The 21,217-nt window shown below is 43.8% G+C and overlaps 1 protein-coding gene and 1 long non-coding RNA gene across 4 annotated transcripts in view; one reads left to right on the plus strand and one right to left on the minus strand.

The window, feature by feature from the left end:
* Nucleotides 1-2,007: 2,007 nt before the first annotated feature.
* Nucleotides 2,008-20,967, minus strand: SCD (stearoyl-CoA desaturase). 2 transcript variants are annotated; one of them, XR_012085416.2, is made up of 7 exons: nucleotides 20,262-20,967; nucleotides 14,328-14,601; nucleotides 13,040-13,170; nucleotides 11,155-11,360; nucleotides 10,299-10,531; nucleotides 6,758-7,869; nucleotides 2,008-6,459 (listed from the first exon to the last, which is right to left on the minus strand). XR_012085416.2 is itself a non-coding variant. In XM_020791191.3 (6 exons), the coding sequence occupies exons 1-6, from the start codon at nucleotides 20,286-20,288 to the stop codon at nucleotides 7,670-7,672; spliced, it is 1,071 nt and encodes a 356-aa protein (XP_020646850.3). In that variant the 5' UTR covers nucleotides 20,289-20,967; the 3' UTR covers nucleotides 2,008-7,669. The 2 variants fall into 2 exon arrangements, 1 of the variants encoding a protein (XP_020646850.3); XM_020791191.3 differs by having other exon boundaries at nucleotides 2,008-7,869.
* The window catches only part of LOC140705846 (uncharacterized), a 30,310-nt gene continuing 29,485 nt past the window's right edge, over nucleotides 20,393-21,217 (plus strand). For both annotated transcript variants that reach the window (XR_013543453.1, XR_013543454.1), the window contains exon 1: nucleotides 20,393-20,531. This is a non-coding gene — a long non-coding RNA (uncharacterized LOC140705846). The remainder of the gene's footprint in view (nucleotides 20,532-21,217) is intronic.

The raw sequence follows: 21,217 nt of genomic DNA on the forward strand, positions 1-21,217 counted from the left end.
GTCCAAACAGAATGAGCCCATTTTCCAAATTGCTGAACTGCAGCTTAACCAGAAACTTGCAGTCAACATATATCACATTCATGGCTGCCACCATCCACTCACCCTGCACTTGCATGTCAGGATGCCAGGGACATATCCGTAGCTAAGAGGGACATATCCGTAACTGGCAAAAGCAGTGAGCTGATTTTACTTACCCTTCGTGGGAAATGTAAGGTAGAGGTTGAGGAGGTTTGAGTGCAGAGGGATTTTTTTTTTTTTTAGCTTTATATTCTTAATGGTCAAATAAAGGTATGTTAGCTCTAACAGTTGCCTGAGCCTGCCTGATCTCATTTGACACAGTTTATTAGCAATAGCTTTTACAGCAATTGTTTGTGTTTACAGTTTGGAGTCCAGGATACCTGAAAGGTCACATTGTCGTACAAACTTGCCCAGGCTCTATGATCTTTGAGAAAAGCTCCTCTTGATCTCACTATCTGCACAGACATGTCTTTTAGGGATGCGAGAGAGGGTTTTTTGTTTTGTTTTTCAGTGGCTGCTCCCAAGGGAGGTTAGGCTGGCCTTCCCCCAGGAAGGAAAAAAAATGTTTTTTTTAGACAGGACTTTGGCAATTGACTGCTGAAAGGGGACTTTTGGTGGATTTATGCTATATATATTTATATTTATGTGCTTTAATATTGTTTTGTTAATTCAATGGTGTGTAATTATTTTCACTTTTAATCTTGTTGTGAGTTTCCAGCTCTGGGAGAAAGCAAAAGAATACATAAATTAGTACTCAGTCTGTGGTTGGACATAGAGGGTAAATAAGAGTATGTGTGCTATAAGTACTTTACTTTATTTGGACTTATACCCTGACCCTCTAGACAAAGTCTACTCGGGGTGGCTTACATGAGTGATAAAATGCAATAAAATAAAATACAATGCAATAATATACATAATAATAAAACCTACTAACAGATGCATATACAGATTATCAAAATGAGATAATTGAGAAACAAAGATCAATTAATTGACTGGAGGGAAGGCCTGCCTAAAGAGCCAAGTTTTTTAATGGTTTTTAAAAACATAATAGAAAAGAAAATATTCTTTTTCCCTCCTTCTCCTTCCTCCCCCAATTTCCTCTTCAGCTGGTCATTTCAACAGGTCTGCACTGAAAAGCTGCAGTGCTGCAGAAGGAAATTTCCTCCACATTCTCTTTCGTTAGGCTGTTCTGGGCGAGTGAACGTAAGTGACACACTGACTCAGGCTTGGCCGGCTGCAAAGTGCTGAGCTGGTGGTATTACGTGTTTGGCTGCATGTTTTGAGGTTGGCCTCGCACCCCTGGCATGGGTCCCGGACCAACTTTAAACTGAAATAAACTTCAGCCTGGACTCTGTCTGGCTTTTTATGAACAAGGCTGGAACTGAAAGGTGTGCATTATTACAAATTACAAGCATTCCAAGCAGTTCCCTCACTATTCCTTTTCCAGAATGTGCTGGTAATGGTGCATCAGCTCTGCTTTTCCCTTGAAGCCCCAAGCAATTTAGTCAGTGAATGCTGCTGATTACGGGGACCAAATTAAGTCAATTACAAGGGACTCCCGTGTGCTGCTTCATTAAGCAACCATACAAGAGGTGCATGCAGTGAAATGGGGCCTAAATACAGCAGGGTTTTGGAAATGGCGGCCTTATGTGGGAAAAGAAGGCTAGAAGGGTAGAAGCATCCTGTGAGATCTGAAGATATTGATTCAGGATGGAGCTCAGCCCAACTTCACTGCCACCTGTGGCTTTTCTAGTCTTTCTCAGCCTCTAAATGGGTACCTCACAGAAGTTTTTACACAAACATCACAGCATCATAGGACTTTCTTGTTCAAAGGAAAGAGCCAAGACAAAATTTCTGGAAAGGGAAGCAAGACACGATCTGGGCATTCACAGCCTCCTCAGGATATATGATTGCAATTCTCAAGGTTAGGTTAGAGGTCTCATCATATGTCCAGTGATGTCAGCAAAAGAAATAAACCGGAAGCCCATCAAATTTGAAAAATCAACAGTTTTATTATAAACAACAACAACAACAAAAACCCAAACAAGAGTTCAGATCAACATAAACCAGACACTCAATTCCATATTAGAAGGAATCGTTTTTCAGTATGTAATATGCAAATTATTAGGAATAGAAAAGCAAACAATGATCCTACACACACTTCAAGAGCATCAAGGCTTAAACACTTCGCATGAACCTCCACAGTCTCTACTATTCAGACATTTGGTTTTCCAGATTCAAATAAAGGCAAGAAACTCTTTTGCTTGGTGCGGTTTGACAGCTGGCGAGAAGTCAAGTCACTGCTACTTGACTCTCCAGACAGTTAAGCTGAAGGACAAAGATGTCAGCCAATTTAGTACCAAATCATCAACAGAGTGGCATACATCTTGGGGCATTAGTTTATTTAAAAATTAAACCACATGAATATCTATTTTAAAGTGTGAGGGCTTCAGCCCTTTTACGTATAAAGAAATATCAGTAGAAGAGGAGAGAAAGAACTCGCTTGTTGTCCTCACAGAGACTGAAAGGCTGTTGCTTTGTTACATGTGCAGAAGGTAGAAGGTTTAACATCAAGTTTTCCCTAGCTGGCTTTAACTACTCTCCCACTGGTATTTCTCAAGCACACGCCAAGCCATCAGGCAAAGGCCCTCAAGAATACCAGTGCGGACCTGTTACTTCCTGGCTAGGAATGACTGAATGTTACACTTTTTGCCTTCTACCTGTGTAACAGAGCAACAGGATTCCATCCAATGAGTCTTAGCAGCAGCTAGGGACAGCAGCCTAGATACCCAACATCCACCTTGCTGCTCTAATTACACTCTAATTAACATCCATAGCATTCCAGCAAAACACAGAGAATGCTTCCAGACAGATAACTCTGAGAGCGCTAGCAGTGGAAAAAAACGCTGTGTAATTATTGTCTTTTCCTTCTTAATAGGTTTATTTATTAAGTTAGTTATTGGAAATAAAAGGACAGAATTAGCAGTATGAGACAGCACAGAAGATTCAGGATCCTCTCTGGGTTCTCCCTTTAAAAAATTCTGTGAATGTGGCAGGGCCACTGCATAAAAAAAGCCTCATCTGGAAGCACCCAGGGAAGGGGAAATGCCTATCAGAAATGTAATCTGTACTACATACTAAAAAAAAAACACCTAAACATCTCTCTGTTTTAATGGTCAAGCCATCCTAACTGGAAACTAAATACATTTAAACATGCATGCACATGCATACACACACAAACCCCTGTACCCACAATTTAACATAGGTGACTCATCAATATAAAAATACCCCTTTAAAGGTTTTTCAGAAATAATTTAGAACAGATGAAAACAAAATACTGCAAAGAACTCTTTATACTCCTATGTGTGTTAAACAAAAGCTTAAGGCACATCAAAATTGTTCAGTTATCAAAAAGCATCTGGTTTGGTTACTTATCATTGATTATATTTTCACCCTGCATCCAAATATTTAGATTCACACAACCCATGTGGAGCTTACAAGTTTAACACCTGAATTAGCAGTGTCAATCTGGGACGCGTGTGAGCAAAAAAACATGCTGTACAGCTAGCCAATCATAAAGGTTACTAAAATATGTCTTTTATTTGCTGGCCCTAATTTCTTGGATAAGGGATCTTTTCCCCCCATACCTCTGACATTTACAACCTGGCAAGACCGTGTATAGGCATAGCCAGGCTCCTTGCAACAGATAAGATATAAATTTGGAACTATGAGCAGGCATTCCACCAGTGCCTATGTCAGATTCAGTGCAAACACGTGGAAGGAGGACAAAAACTGCAGCTCTTTCCGTAATGGTATTTGTGAGACTGAGAAATGCTTAAACCTGCAATTCAGCAACACATTCTAGCCCACCATGAAGGGCAGACTGAATTTTTAGCCAGTTCTGGACCTTTGTCGAGTCTATGTACAAGAAAAACTCTATGTTATAATTATACTTCACATGTTTAGCATTAACTGCACACCTAAAAATGTAGTGTGTATAGAGGACTCAGGCCCTCCGCAAAACATCCCCTACTTATTTAGCACCTCATGTGGCTCTCCAGTTAGGTATTTAAGCAAAGAAAAGGAAATATGAAGCGTTTGTAGGAAACTGAAATCTGCCTGAAGTCACAGCCTCTACCATACCAAACTGATGAAGTGGGGAAAGTAAGGTGTGTAAGGGTTCTCAGCTCTTTCCCTTGTACAGCTCTCCAAAAACTGAAGTGCCTGAAGTGGCATAACTAGCATTTAACAGTTGGAGCACTATTGTATACTCCCCAAGACCACAAATATCTCTTTCAAAACTTAGAGGCTGCAGCCACTGTCCCTAGTCCTCATGAAGAAACTGCTCCAATCCTTGTTCGCTTTTCCTTTCCTGTACCCTTGCAGCCCGCTCATGCTCCCTCTTAGGTGTTTATGAAGTGCAACAAGCAGGATGGACAAGAGGCTGTAATGTTGATGGGGACTGAAGAATTGGAGCAAGTAGACAAAGAGAACTTAGCAGTTCGAAAGCATGTGAAAATGCGAGTAGATAAATAGGTACCACCACGGTAGGAAGGTAACGGCGTTCGGTGGCTAGTCGCGCTGGCCACGTGACCACAGAAACTGTCTACGGACAAACGCTGGCTCTACGGCTTGGAAACGGGGATGAGCACCGCCCCCTAGAGTCAGACACGAGTGGACTGAATGTCAAGGGGAACCTTTACCTTTACCTTAGACAAAGAGAAATCCTGCACTAAGCTTTCCACTCTGCATGCAAGTAGCATGAATGCTACCATGGAAAAACGTAGGCTGTCTGAAAGAGATAAGAAAATCTGGTTTTGGTCCACAGAGTCCTTTGAACTGAAATCTTCAATACCAGTATCTGGGAATGCCAAGGAGCCATATAGGCAAGTTGTGACTGGGGCTGGGGCTGCTTCCCCATGAGCCAACATTACTTGTTGCATTTGTGAGTGAGGCACTCCATCATCTGCCTTGCAAGTTATCCTTGCACTGAACACAGTATTATTTACTTTCGAGTAGAAATGCACAAGATTCCTACTCAGAAGTAGACCTCAAAACCTGACTGGATAACCCAGCACAACCAGCTTTTAGAGCATAGGAGTGATCTTACATTGGTTTTTAATCTGGATTTGACTCCTTAATGTTTTTTTCTTTGTTTTACTTTCTGATGGATTAGATTTTGATTTTGTTGTTGCCGCTGCTCAGCGCAAGTGCTTAATCGATGAGCAATTGAAATTTGAAGAAATTGAAAGGTGGGTAGAGCGGAATGATCCAATAATCCCATTATGCCATCAGCAGGAAATGGGGCATTAATGGGACTTAGTTGGCATAGGATTCTTCCCCAGTTTTTAGTAGGTATGGACAAGGCTGTGCTAGTATTTCAGTGATGGGTTGCGCTGCTGCTGCTGCTGTCTGGGAGAGAATAGGGCACCTGTTTGGACAACTTGTGCCAGAACGAGCAGTGGAGGACCAAGAGCAAGAACTGGCTTCTCCTCTGCTGACATTTTGTTAGAACAAACAGGTTAGAATTGAGCTAACATTTTATATTGTTTGAAATATTCTGCTTATTAGCAAAGCTAAGATGCTCAGAAGGGTTTTGCTTTGCTTTTTGCAGGCACAGCTTCTGCTACCTAGTGTAACAAGCAGGGGTGACGGGGAGGGGGGAGGGAAAGGAATCCTGTTATGTAACTTTAACTTTTAAAGCAAGCCAATATCACCTGCCCAGATTCCCTTCCTACTGTCCAAAAGCCGTGTCTCTCATTACATCAGGTGAACACTTTTGCCATGTTTAAGTGCTCTTGTCACTCCTTCATGGCAAATGCAGAAACAATCAAATCAAGTATGTGAACGCTGTAACCTTTGCCACACTGTTAAAAAGAAGAGCACAAATGGAGGTTCTGCTCTCCTATTTGGAAGCAACTACAGTACTTTGGATGATTGCTAGCATGCCACGACAGCCAACTCCCCTCTCCTCTGAACAGCTCTCTTACCCCCCCCCAAAAAAAAGGCCTCACTCCAGCCCCATTTCCTCTCTCTGCATTTTTTAGGATGAGAAAGGCTGCTAAAATTAAAATAATGTGTAAGTGAAAAGCGGATGTCTTGAAAGCTGATAATTACAGGAGTAAAACAGAAGGTAGACATCACTACTGCCTTGAACTTTCAGGAACATGATCACCCTCTCCCCCAAAGGGAAACGTAGCTTCTTCTTGGCTCCATTAACCTCTGGGGGGATCCGTGTGGACTTCAACTGCCATATGGGCTGAATGGGATGGACCTGTTATTATATATATAAACCATCAAACATACCATTCTTTATCTCAAGAGCCATCCATTCCTCCAGCCCATAAAGCAGCCTGAGTCCGTCACACAGCTTTGGTTCAAACCATTCCAGTACTTCCTGCTTCCTCTTTGAAACAACCCCTTTGACGCATCTGTTTTTACCTACATACATACATACAGAAACCTTTATTGGCATTACAGGGTACAGGGAGTACACAGGATAGTTACATTCCAATACCGGGTGGGGGGAAGGGTGAGGTTGGGATTGTAGTAGGCTAGGTTCAAAGAGATTTATAGAGGGTTTAGGATAGGGGGAGGGGGGGAGGGGAGGTCTTCATAACAGTTAGAAGAAAGTCAGCAACTTGACTGGTGATAAAAGGCGAGAAATCACTCAGGAGTATGGGGGTAAGGTCGAGGAAGAAAGGGGAGAGGGAAGAGAGGAGTGGGCCTCTGTTTTTACCTTCCAAACATGACAGTTTCCCTTTTTCATTCTAAATACATTCTCCACCAAATCTGGTTCGGATGCCATCAAGCACCCAATCCCTTCGCCTAACTTAGCCTGTACAGGCCTGCAGAACCCTTCACAGACCTCTTGCTTCTGGTCAGCGCCTAACTGCAGGAAAAGAGCAGGCGGGACATTAGACCACAAATGGAGATAGAATAGAAAGCTGTTCTGGCTCGTTATTATTTGTTTAACCAACTCTTAATTCTGAGTCTAACCAGGAACGTAGTTTGCCACCCTTCCAAAAAGATCTTCTTCCCCTTTCCACTCCTAATCTTTTTATCATTCCCATTCCCACCTCTTTCTTAGTCTCCCACAGTTATTGAAACCCTTGGTCTAAGAAGCCTTCTCCAAGAAAAAGCAGATAGGGCAGCGCCTCTGCTTTTTCATCAAAGGCACTACTAACTTCAAGAGCCAGGAAACAGAACGGGTTACTAATTAGCAAAATATGAGTTTCTGCTCTTCCTGGGAAAAAGATTTCCTACTTTGGTGTAACCCTGTCGGCTCAGTCCTTCTTAATTGTTTCCAGGGAAGCCAACAGGTGGAGATGTTCTACTGGCTTCTAACATGAGGGAGAGAAAGAGAAAAGAGAGCACAGAGAAGACGGTAAAGAGACCTTGCCATGGAGCAACAAAATAGAAGGACAGGCAACCCCCTTGTGCCCAAAGAGTCAAGGGAAAGTTACCAGCCTTAAATACATTGTTTCAAACACTGTACTGAAATAGGTTAGTCATACTTTTGAGCATCCTGGAAGCATTGCTTATTAGTTAGTAGACTGGTTGTTAAATGTATGCACAGGTTGTTTGAAAGACGAAGAGGAAGGGGAAAGCAACCTTTGAACTGGGGCTTGGGGGGGAAGGAACCAGACCTTCAGCCAGTCTTGTGACTACCATCACCAGTCCGCATTTTCCGGGCCAAAATGGTCTCCTTGGCTACTCTCTTAGGGTCGCTGGCCAAGCCAAGGTAGCACATTAAATCAATGAAAGCTGTAGTGAAGTTCCACTTTAAGCCAAACTCACTGGTTGAGTAATCAAAAGGGAAAGTATGGTGATAGTTGTGGAAGCCTTCACCTAGAGACAAAGAAACAGGACGAGAAATAGTTAAGAGACAATGTCACATCTAGAAACATTTTAACTATCAGTTAGATTTTGGAAAACATTTAATTCTCATCAGCACCTCTAATAGCCAGGAAACCATGCTGATCTGAAACCAGGGCACCTCGCCTTCAAATCACAGTGGCCCTTTGTGGTTCTTCAGCATATCTCTCAGCCTCAGATACTGCTAGAGATGGGCAAGTGCCTTACACTTGATGGTTCCCTTGCGCAATTTTCCAGATGGAAGAAGGCACCATAGGGATATGCTTGCTACAGAGGGAGCAGTCATTTTTAAGGGCTACAATCCTAATACAGACTTATTCAGAAGCAAGCTGCACTGGAGTCAATAGCTTTCACTCCTGCATACACAAGCTTAGGATCATCATAACTGAAGAACAGGCAGATATTGGAGACAGCTGTCTTAAACAAAGCTTAGCAATATGGGGAAGTTATGGTGCTACAGTGTATACTCCTGCATTCTCTTACCTTTTTAAAATTTCAATAGTAATTGTAATTGCAGAGTCAAAAAAAGTTAACGCTTCGACAGAATGAAGTTAACAGAATATGGCTAGAAAAGCCTCCTCAAAAGCAATCAAAGCCTTCCATTTACTAAAATGAAAATTCAGGTCTATCTCAGTAAAGAAGGGGGGAAATGTTTATTTTGTTTTAGTTATTTTATATCCTGCCTCTCTGCCCAAAACACCAGTCAAGTCCATTGGCTCCAGAGGTGAACAAGTAAAAAAGAAAAGGGCACACACAGAACAACACCCTTTATGATTCAGTAAGAGGAACTCAAAAATGGGGGGGGGGGGGGAGAGACACCAGGGATTGTTCTCATAGCTTTATGCACTGTCACTCAATACAGCAACATGTGATGCAACTTGTAGCTCATGTGGAGTCACTTTCTGACATAAACAAGAAAAAATAAGGAAAAACGTATTTCCCCTAGCCTGAGTCAAGGGCCTTCTCTTCTTATACTAACAAAGCAGGTGAGGGTGCAGGAGACTAGATCCTTACCTCTTAGCCTCAAAAAAAGTTTTATTTACTTTAACCTGATCCTGCCTTTAGTTTAACACACTTTTATTTGTAGTGTTTGCATGCAAGCAAACTGTTTTAATTTGGTGTAGTTACCTTTTAAGAGAATTCAACTTTTTCAGAAATCAGTACAAAACAATATTCAGTGGATTTGAAGCTAGATTATTCAGAATAACAACAACCATCATCATCTTCTTCTTCATTTTAAAACTGCAGAGCTGGAAGGGACCCTATGGATCATCAAATCTAACCTGTCAAGGAGGCACAATGGGGAATTGAATTCCCAACCTCAGGCTCCACAGCCAGGAATCTAAACCACTGAGCTATCCAGCTTCCTGCAATAGCATTGTGAAAAACTCTACTTATTTTCAAACTAACCAGTTTCAGAAAGTCACCAAACTCCAGCTAAACAGGAACTGGAAATACTTTTCACCAGTGCTTCCTCCACTCTAGCCAGAATGAAGAGAAAGACTCTTTATTTCTCCCTTTCTTTCTCATGCTTGGGATATGGCAGCCAGATACACCGGAGACTCGGACTCTGGCACATTATAACTATGTAGTATAGGGAATTTCATCAGAAGCAACATGTCATAGACCCAAAACAGGACCACTGCTCCTGCCAATCCCACCTGAGAGTAACCCTCAAATTCTTCTTCAGCTTGGATTCTAATTTTAACTAGAAGTGAACAGTGGCTTCTACCGTGTTTCCCCGAAAATAAGGCAGGGTCTTATATTAATTTTTGCTCCAAAAAAACACTTTAGGGCTTATTTTCAGGGGATGTTTTTTTTTAATGTACAACAATCTACATTTACTCAAATACAGTCATGTTATCTTCTTCTGGTTGCTGCACAATGGTGGAGGGTGCGGTTTCACTTAACTGGGGATTATTTTGGGGGTAGGGCTTATATTACGAGCATCCTGAAAAATCATACTAAGGCTTATTTTCAGGTTAGATCTTATTTTGGGGGAAACAGGGTAATACTCAATCCTAATTTGTGAGCTCTGGTTCCCATAAGGTTTTATCACATCATATCACTAGAAGAGACTCTTCAAAAAGAAAATGGAGATGAATGTATGCTCTTCCAAGAAGCTCTGGCTACATGTGAGCAAAGAAAGGGCAATGGGCTAGGTACTCATGAGTAAGGAGAGGGCACAGTGTAGACTACTAATAAAAGGGAGGCCAGGAAAAGGGTGAGGGGCAATCTCATGCAATTCTGCTTTGATCTGAAGATGGAACCAGAAATGAAGCAAGAATAAGAGGTAAATGCTAATTCCCTTCCCTCCCTCCCAAGTCTACCTGAATTTTTGGTAGATACGATGACAGGAAAAAAATAGTGGCCACACTCCCCTGCCCCAATTGTTTACCTACCTAAGGCTCCAAATACAACAAAGTGGTTTTCCCTGGGGTTAATGTTCCGATCATACGGCCGGTTGCCATACATGTGGGCTGCACTGTTCACTAGCCAGGTAGCATTGAGGATCAAGGCATAACGGAGGATGGCAGCTATGAAGAAGCTGTTGTATAAGGATTCTCCCCAGAAATACCAAGGCACAATGGAAGGTACAAAGAAGCACATGATCAACAGAGATAGCTTGTAATATCTGGAAAGAAAGAAGGAAAAGCACTGTATTTAACAAAGTTGTTGGGTAGGTGGGTGTGTAGAACTCACATTAGAATTCTATGATTTTAGCATCTGAACTTTCAGTACTCTCTCAAATGTTCTGCTGCTTTTTTCTCTTTATAACAAGTACTTGGGCTGGTGATGGAATTGAGTAAGTTTCAGCCTAAACCAATGGAGTATTCAAAATCTGAGCCTGTAGTTCTTGAATCAAAGCTGGAATGTAGCATGAGTTATGAGAACTTAGGGGAGATTTTAAACATTAGTAAACTTCCATTTCTTTTCTAGAACACAAGGGGGGAATCGAAACCAGGGGCTCTAGTTGGGGATGGCATAGGATGAGGTTAACAAGGTCACTACAACTCTACCATTACAAATGGTTTGGAAAATAAAGTGTATCCTTCAGTCTCATTCCTACCAATATCCATTTTTTCTGGTTTAATAATAAACTGGATTCATTTATTATTAGTTGAAATGGTGGTTGCTTAATGCTGCTGGTAGGAAAAAGAAGACACGAAGGCATCTCTGTTTAATAAGAGCAGAATGTTCTTCCCAGGGGCTACTGTCTTCTTCAGCTCCCAGGTCAGCAGGAACCCCTTTGCTTACCTCCTCTGGAACATCACAACTTTGTCAGCCTCCAGGTCAGAGAGGTCCAGCTTCTTTCCTTTCTCTATGACATCAGGGTGTTTTCGCACGAGCAGCCAGCCGATATGAGAAAAGAAAAAGCCTCGACTTGCATTGTGAGGATCTGCATCTGTTTCAGAGAATTTGTGGTGGCCACGATGGTCTCTAGCCCACTCATAAATATCATTCTAAATGAAACAAAAAGACAAATATACGTATTAGCAATTTTCCGATGTCTTTAGGATGCTTTTTTTGGGCTTATAGCCTATCCCTAAGAAAAAGCAAATATTTAAATACTTCCTTTCCTCATTAATCCTGAACACAGTACTCTCAGGCAGATTTAATTCACATTTCATGGAAAGGGAAGCTGGACTGATGTGGCAATGGACAGCAACATACCTTATACTCACCTTTTCCAAATTTCAGGCCCCACCTGATTTTGGATTATAGCTCCCATTATACTCAGCATGTCTAATGGTCAGGAATGAGGTGGGTTGCAGTAAAACAATATCTAGCAACCCAAGGTTGGAAAGGCTGCCTGGACCAATAGAGACTTTACGGCAGATTGGGGCTTGAAAGCTGATCTTGACCCAGTCAATACCACATGTTGTCAAACAAAGTTAATGCAGTGGTGCCCCACTTGACGATTACCTTGTTAGACGAGGAAATCGCTTAACAATGAGCATAGCGATCGCAAAACAATGTTTGTATGGCGTTTTTCATTTAACAACAATCGGTTCCCTGCTTGGGGAACCGATTTTTCGCTTAACGACGATCAAAACAGCTGACTGTCGGGTTTTCAAAATGGCCGCCCGCTGTGCAAAATGGCTCCCCACTGTGTTTTAGGAAGAATTCCTCGCTATATAGGCACCGGAAAATGGCCGCTCTATGGAGGATCTTCGCTGGACGCTGAGGTATTTCGCCCATTGGAACACATTGAACCGGTTTTCAATGCATTTCAATGGTTTTTTTTACTTTCGCTTGACGGCGATTTCGTTCTACAGCGATTTTGCTGGAACGGATTATCCTCGTCAAGCTAGGCACCACTGTACATGGAAATGCCGATGTGTATTTTATTTTCACCTGAAAGTATATATTACTTTTGACAAGGCATAGCAAATAATTTCATTTTACTATTGTTGTTTTAAAGGGTAGGGGGAGAACAGGAAAAGATTATGAAGGAGGCCTTATATATATGTATACATATATATACACACACACACCAAATCCAGAAACTCATCACTGTTACATGTGAACATTTAAAGAATATACTGGAGAGTTTTAAAATGTACAGGTGAACATGAAAGCGATAAAAGAGCTCTGGACAGTTCAATGCATTCCAATGGGGGGCAAAATTCACCAAAATTTAACGAAGACTCAGAACAAAGCCAAATTAAGTTTGCAAATGTTCTACAAGGTGCACTAACGATTCCAAGCATTTAAAACAGGTTTCAAACATGTTAAGACACTTTTAAATAAGCGAAAACGGATATCGTTAAGTGAAAATCGCCCATAGAGAACATTGTTAAATGATGCGGAAAATTCCTCAAAAAAACCCATTGCTAAGTGAATACATTGTTAAACAAAGCAATCGCTAAGCGAGGCACCACTGTAGTTTGAAATTTTTGATGCTAGGAATGGCCATCAGTTTGTATTTTTTTCCCATCTGGATCTTGACATTCTCATTTAAAAGGAATTAGAAAAGGAGAGCAAACTTGTTTCTAGGCAAATTGAAGGGGGTTGTTGCAGAATACAGACTCTGTGTAAGATACAAAATTCTGTATGGGATTGCATCAGGGCAAAACTGCAGCTCATGCATCCACCCAGCCAGCCAAGAATGTGGCTACGTCTCTTAACCTTTTCCTACCTGGAAAGCCATGGAGTTGATAACAGCCAAGAATATTCGAAGAGGCAAGGTAGCTTTGTAAGACCGGTGACTCCAAAGTCGATGTGCTCCAGCTGTTATTCCTAGACCACTCAAGATGAAGCACAACATTGCTGCAGACAAGAAAGGTGGGGAAAAGAGAATGTCAAGAAAAAAACATCTCCATCTTGGTAGCATAAAGATCTGACTTCCAACATTCCTGTGTGATTTGCTGAAAGAAATACTCAGATACAGGAAGACACTGTTTACCACTCTATCATCTACATTATTGTCAAAGGCTGAGACTACTTGAATATGAACCACAGATGGACCGGTCTGGCACTCCAAAATCCATACATACCACATCCTACCATTTCTAGAGTGGTCGCAATGACCAGATAGGCGGGGTATGTAGAAATAAATAAATAAATAAATAAATAAATAAATAAATAAATAAATAAATAAATAAATAAATAAATAAATAAATAATCAATCAATCAATCAATCAATCAATCAATCAATCAATCAATCAATCAAATTCTAGCAAGATAACACTGCTTATTCCAGAGTTGTACTATTTATTTATTTATTTATTCATTCATTCATTCATTCATTCATTCATTCCATTTATACCCCGCCTATCTGGTCATTGCGATGTACCCAGATTCATCCTAACTATCTTGAAATGGTGCCAAAGGGATATTGCATTGTTAATTCAGCAAGAAAAAAAAATCAGGGCAGCCTGTAGAATTATGCCATCGTGGACTCAGAAAAGAGAAACCATGGAAGATGCTAGACTCTCCTTCACTGGGAATTTTTAAGCACACATTGGATGGTGCACATTGGGTGCCATAGCTGCATGCCGCCTGCTTCTGCAGGGCATTGGACTCCATGACCTTAAAGGGTCACTTCCAGCGATTTAGTTTTTTTACTGTACAAACAAACTCAAGCGTTTAATGCCTTACAAAAATCAGCTAACTAAATACTCCTTAGAAGTCCAGTAAAAAGAAATACATTTCACTGACTAGGGACTAGTAGCAATCCAGATGGGCCTTCCAGTTGCCTTGACAAAGAACTTAATGCTTGCTGCAATATGCTTCTGAACAATTAAAAGCCCCATGAAGGCCTCCCAGAGAGCCTTGTTTGTGCATTCACAGGTAGCAATTAATCCTCCCAAAGGCCCTGGGGGAGTTAGAATTATGATGGGAAGAGCTAAGAATGGAAGGCTAAAGAACAAACCTAAGTCATCAGATAATACCGTCGTCATAAAATCAGCATGTCGTTTACCTACCCCACACTAAGGTGAGAATATGTGTTGCAGGTATGAGCCAAAGGGCATAAACTGCAGATACGTGGAGCAGGAACATAAGGATGATATTTCTCCAGACATAGACTGTAGCAGGCTTTGGGCCCTTTTTCTCACGATAGCTCTCATCAAATACATCATCAGTCATTACTCTCCCAGATCCAATATCCTCGTGTGTGGGATTAACTTTCTCTACATGGACTGCCCCATTCTGGGCCACATGAGCAAAGGCACTGGTGGCAGAGAACTCTGGAGAAATCTGGTACGGAAGAAAAAAGAAGAAAACAATGTCACATAGAACCAAGTGCACTGAGAACTTCCGAATACATGTGCTCTTAACGGCCAAACATTTTTTTAAAGCTATAAATGTAAATTCAGCACACAGGAAACAAATTTGAGTGATGTGTAATGGACAGGATACATCACTTAAGTTATCCTCTCCATCTGATGGAGGACTATTATTCTATTTTTAAAAATGAGTTGACTAATTATATGATTTTTAAGCAATTAAATTTACTTATGAATAGCACAACACTGCTAAGGAGGAAACAGTTCTTGATTTGTATGTTGTGCCATGGTGTAGACAGGCAGGTAGTACTTGTTTTCAATTTTGTAGATCTTCCCTCCTTCCCTCATGGGTGCAAAGTGTTTGTTTAAATGCCAGGTCAATGCTGCAAAGCATTATTATTACATTAGCAGTGTTTTGCATGTACGTATACTTTCAGACAGCATTCCTCACATTATCTCAGGAATTATCTGTAGAAAGGCTTGAAGCAATATTGGCAGGTATTCTTTTCCTGAATTTCAATAAAGTTAACGGGACTAATTGTAAGAGTGAGTCGAGAACTAAGGAATTCAGAGACCGGAGACCCTGGGCACAATGGGAGGAGGTAGTGTTGTGCGATTCATTTTCTACAGGTTGCCACTTTCAGACTGTCAGACTAGTGAATGGTGATAATGAGTACACATACTCGATAAAATCACAACACAAGAATACAAGGGTAACTAGATGCTAAGAGGGCCCTAAAGAAACTCTTCTGAATTTACCTGGCAGATGTTTCTTTAGGTAAGCTTTAAAATTAACGAATAAGAAATAAGCAAAATACATGTCCTTCTTGAAAAGATCTAGAAGTTGGGCAAAACGTCTGTCTGTTGAGATGTCCACCCATACATTTTATTTAATAACATTTGTTTACAATCTCTTTTGCCAATAAATTACCAAAGCAGTATGGTTTAGCTTGCACAGAATAGCAACCATACAAACAGTTCTCTCCGTTTTCCAGAGTGTCTATCACATGCCCAGTTGTGCTACTGGGTGCACAATCCATTGTGCAACCACTGCAAAACTAGCACATGCGGACACCCTGGAAAAGAGAGAGCGCTGCGTATGTGACTGCTGACTTGCTGTTTGGCGCCTTCAGATAGCTTCCAGCTTATGTTGACTATAAAAGGGTCCTTGAGCCACATTAGAGGTTCAAGGAATGATTTACAATCAGAAACCCCCAATACGTTTCTATGGCCCAGTGAGGATTTGAACCGAGGTCTATTGAATTCTTGCAGGGACGTGGTGGCGCTGTGGGCTAAACCACTGGTTCTTAACCTTGGGTTACTCAGGAGTTTTGGACTGCAACTCCCAGAAGCCTTCACCACCAGCTGTCCTGACTCAGGTTTCTGGGAGTTGCAGTTCAAAAGCATCCGAGTAACAAAGGTTAAGAACCACTGGGCTAAACCTCAGAAGCCTGTGCTGCAGGGTCAGAAGACTAAGCAGTCGTGAGATCGAATCCACATGACGGAGTGCCCTCCCATCGCTTGTCCCAGCTCCCGCCAACCTAGCGGTTCAAAAGCATGCAAATGCGAGTAGATTAATAGGGACCACCTCAGTGGGAAGGTAACAGCGTTCCGTGTCTAAGTCGCACTGGCCATGTGACCACGGAAGATTGTCTTCGGACAAACGCTGGCTCTATGGCTTGGAAACGGGGATGAGCACTGCCCCCTAGAGTCGAACACGACTGGACAAGAATTGTCAAGGGGAACCTTTACCTTTATTACCTATTGAATTCTACTCTGACACTTTATCCACAATACCACATTGGCTAAAGCAACAGCATATAAAAATAATATAAAAAGCAAGAGATGTTGGCTTAGTACTTTTAACGAAGGCCAAGAATATAGGTGCAAGTGTAATTCTGGAAGAAGTATGTTTTGCAATCTGGGCTCAATACAGTCCTTTTACATTTAAATTGTGGAGACTGCCAGCAGAAGGGCCTTTCCTGCAGATCATAATAATCTGGCAAGTTCCTAATGAAACAGGTGGCTCCTTTGATTGCCAGGCCTTAAGCCATTTAAGGTTTCCAAAGGTCTGATCCTGAGCCAAGCCCAGAAGACAGCTGGCTGCCAATGCAGGTTGTACAATATTAGTGTAATCCGATCTCCGTTCCAGTACTTGGAAAGTTAGTTTTATGGACTACAATCCTTGGCAGTAGCAGTCTAAGAAAAAAAAAAAACATTTCCCTTAGCTCTGCTTACTATTGTTGCACCAGTTAGCATCCCGGCCACTCACTACCTTTTGCCCTGACTGAAACTTCCAGGCAGGCAGGCAGGCCTTCTGTTGGGTTGCTGCCCTGTCAATTCTACCAAATGATAGTAACAGGCTGTATGAACACGATCCACAGTAAGGTAGTCCTGTTTTGCTGTTGTTTGTGCCTTCAAGTCAGAACTGACTTATAGTGAACTTAACAGGGCTTTCCAGGAATGGTTTACTGGTTCTACACCCACCCCCTCATGGGGTTCCATGGCCAAGCAGGGATTTCGAACCCGAGCTTCTTGACACCTAGTCTAGCACTCTACCTTCTACACCACTCTGGATATCCACTCATGCTTTAAACTAGAGATGGGCAAAGACTGAATTATGAACCAAAAAAACCCCTCATGAACAGGGGTGGTTTGTGATCCAGTTTGGGGATCCCATTTTGCTAAAACGAAATGAAGGGCTGAACTTTTTTCTGCTTGGTGCTTCATTTTGCTTCAGTAAAGCAGATGCCCCGCCCCCTTCCCGCTGCCCTCCCCCTCCCCATCGCCTCCCTATCTGGTCCTGCCACCTCCTCCTCTTCATCCTCTGCCATCGCCCTCTTTAGATACAGCAGCCGGCCTTGAGCCGAGGCAGCTGTCTCTGTCCATGCATGCCCAAGCCTATAGCATTACATTCACCCCCCACCCCAATCCAGGCATGAGCAAGCCACAAATCATCCCGATTCATCCTTTTTTTCTGGTTCATGCTCATCTCTACTTCAGACCCTTTGAAACTGTCTGGCTTGTTCCATTGATTGCAATGGCACTAAAACATGACTAGGGTAGTACTCCTATAATACACCAGAGTAAGGATCGCCGGATTCAATGGAAACTTTCTTCTGAGTAGCAGTCTACAGGACTATATTGTTACCTATTCAAATTCGGCTCTACATTTCCTTAACACAACTAGAATTCCTTGAAAAAAGTTAATCCTATAAGGGAAGTAAAACAAAAACAAAGTGTGAATGACAGCTGTTATGGGTTTATCTGCCAGGCTCTGAGCTGCACAGACCCTTTCTCTGTCAGAATAAAGGCAGCAAAAATATTCGTATCATCCTTTCCCTCTTTATTTCTGTTGGAAAAGATACACTGTTATTCAGAATCATTTCGTTTTAATTTATCTAAATGTTTTTATATAGCCTACCCCTTAACAGAAGCTCAATGCAACCCAAAAGCTTGCAACTTTTCCTGAAATAGTTGTAGTATCGGTGTTGCCTTGCCCTCCTTCTGCTGTTGATGGCTAATGGAGGAGGCTTTCCACCGGTCTCTCCTAGTGAGTAGGAGATGCTCTCCTGTGGCAAAAGCTCACATTGCAAGGGATTGGGGAGCAGAAAGCACTGCAGACAGCAGAGGCAGCAGATGGAGCACTCCAAAATGGGACAGCTAGAGTAGCCCCACGGAATCAATGGAATTTACGGAAGAGTTGACGCATCAGATTCCCATGGAAGGACTTCCATTAGCTGCAACCTACTGTGCTATTCAGCCTCTGTGGATGACTGGGGCTGCAGCAGCTTTAGACCTACTTGTTCTAACTCCCCGAAGAGTCCCTGTAAATATCATATATGCACACATACCTAAGAGTAAGGCTAACTGAACTTAGCTTGACTTGCATCTGAACAGACATGCACTGCAGTTTTGGATTTGACTTTGAGCCTGTGGGAGAGGTGAACCATCTGTATATTATGGGGAGTTTTGTTAGTTTTCTGTTTTGTCTTCTAGAGGATTCTGAGCAACATAAAACTTTAGACATGAACACAAGCTAAGATCAATTTAATCAGTGATCTCTGTTCTCAATCCTAGGAGAGGTGGATGTTTATCATGTGTAGTACTATACACAGCATTTACTTCAGTCTGCCTGAAGCTGATAAAGGTATCAATTTTGCACAGCTGTTAGCACCGGGAGGGACCCTTGGGAAAGACCTGGATGTTCCCTCAGGTACAGTAAAGTGAAATTGGCAGAGGAAACAGCTTTCATAAAAACCAGTTTGCCTCCCTGGTGATTTGCTTATTCTAGGATAGACCTAATAACCCTAGTTATCTTTATCTCCTGATCTTAGACATGTTTAACTCATACTCAATTAATTCATAGCTTACTTCCAAGCAAGCCCCCACCCATGACATTTCTAACCACAGAATATCTTGAATACTCAACATCAGGCCAAGATTTTTTTTAAAAAAAACTTTTCTATGCCCCTTCCAGGGTTCTGCAATGCCCAGCCTGCCATAGAGTCCTGCTGTATTCACAAATTCAATTTTGGGGGTGGGAGGCATTTTAGTGGTCCAGTAAAACTTCTGACCACTCTTGTTTTGAGGTTCCATTATTTCAAGTCATTTTCTTCAATGCCAATGAGGCCGGAGAGGCCTCCCCACCCCTGACGCTGATGAGGGATGGGGAATCGCCTCAGTACACTGGTCGAGAGCTGCCTATGCAGCTGGAAATGGGGTGCAATGAAGACAACGTGGGGGAGGGAACACAACTCACGCTGTTTCTTTTTTAAAAAAATTTTTAGCAATTTTATTTGGATGGAAAGGTCTCCCCCTCACCATCACGGCTGACTCTAGAGCAGGAATCCTGGATCCCCGCCCACCCACTCCGCCTGTTTTCTACCACTGGACCGGGATACCCACCCACCCCCCACCCCGTGCGCGTGCTCGGCGGGGCTTGCGCCCCAGGCCACGGGCCAGCCTCCTCGCCGCGAGTCCCGCAGCCCAGCGACGTCCAAGCGCTCGGGAACAAAGCCGTGGCCGGTGGCGCGCCTGCTAGCCACGCCCCCCCGGCACCGAGGCAGGTACGGCCGGACCTCACGGAACCGCCGCCGCCGCCGCCCTTCGTGGCCGCGGGCGCCTTCGGCTCTTGAGAGGCAAAACCCCACCGGACGGGGCGAAAGGCACGAGAGACAAACGCGCTGAAGTTATTTTAGACGCGGGTCCTTTTTTAAGGGGCGTGGAAATGAACAGCACTGCGTCGCGAAAGTCGCCAACGGGAATTCTATTTTTTTAAAGGGGGGGTAGGATCCTGGTGGATGATAGGAAGCCAGGATGATGCCCAGGGTAAGATGTTAGGGGGGGGCAACGCTTGGAGAAAGCCGGCCCCCCTGTCTCAGGATGAGGGGCACGTTTGCGCCTTCAGGTCCCGGCAGGGCGCCGCTGCGCTCTTGCCTCGTCCAAGGCGGCCCCGGCAACGTGGGCACCTCCAATCGCCTACGTCCTTGCGGGGGGGGAGGGAGAGGGGGGGCTGGATTATTTCCCAACGCGACTCGTCGCCCCCCCCCCGGAGGGGCTCTCCTCGGCGCCCGCCTTGGCGCAGAGCGCGAGAGACCGGCTCGAGAACCGAGGCATCGCCTTCCTTACCTCCATCGGGGACAGCTGGGCGGGCATCGCGAGCGGCTCCTTCGGATGCTCCCTTGCGCTTGCGAAGCGGCCCGGGAAGCTGCCGGGCTCCCTGATGGCGGTCTTGCCGCTAGGACGGAAGGCTCGCTCCGCCTTTCCCTTTGCCAGTGGTGATCCGAGCCGCGGCCGCCCCTGAGTCAGAGAGGAGAATCTCGCCGCCGCCGCAACTTCGGTGATGCTCCGGATCCCGCAGCAGGCTGGGCTGTTTTGCGGCCGGAGCCTTCCGCAAAGGTATTTAAGCTTCCTTCGCCGTGAACTTTAGTAACCCATCAGTGATGAGGCCCCCCCCTTTCCCGCTTCTCTCAAATAAATAAACAAATAAATATAACGAAATCACATTAAAGGCAGGAGCCTCCGACGAGGACGGGGCCACTCCCCGCTCAAGATCCAGATGCGTGGCGCAACTTTGCTCTCACGCTGCCAGAGGCTGCCTCGCTGCTGCTGCTGCTGCTGCTGCCGGGAGGTTGGTTGCCGGTGACGTTAAAGTGGCCGGGAAGAGGGGGGGAGAGAGAGAGCGAAGGAGAGGATGATACCTTGGCACTGAGCGGAGGGCTCCTATTGGCTGGGAGGAATTTGGTGCCACTTCAAAGCGTCCTCGGCATTGGCTGCCAGCAATCTGCTGTTGGATGGCGGTGCTGAGCCTGCGGTTGCTTCCGCGGCGGCGTGACACTTCGCATCCCTCCTGCGTGGCCGGCCATGTGCCCGGCGGCGGCGCGGGAGACGGGCCGCCCCTTTGGCCTCGCCTGATAGGGCAGCGCGAGAGGAGGAGTGGTGGCCCCCGCCGCCCGGGTGGCAACGACCGGCAGTTACTTTTGCAGGCAAAGTGGGTCAGGAGGCCTTTCCCTTCCTGGGCTCGAGCGCACACGCGCGTGATGAGAAAACCTTGCCGGTGCCGTCATTATATAGAGCGAGGTGTA

Source organism: Pogona vitticeps, chromosome 3 (assembly GCF_051106095.1).
Source record: "Pogona vitticeps strain Pit_001003342236 chromosome 3, PviZW2.1, whole genome shotgun sequence".
Lineage (NCBI taxonomy): Eukaryota > Metazoa > Chordata > Lepidosauria > Squamata > Agamidae > Pogona > Pogona vitticeps.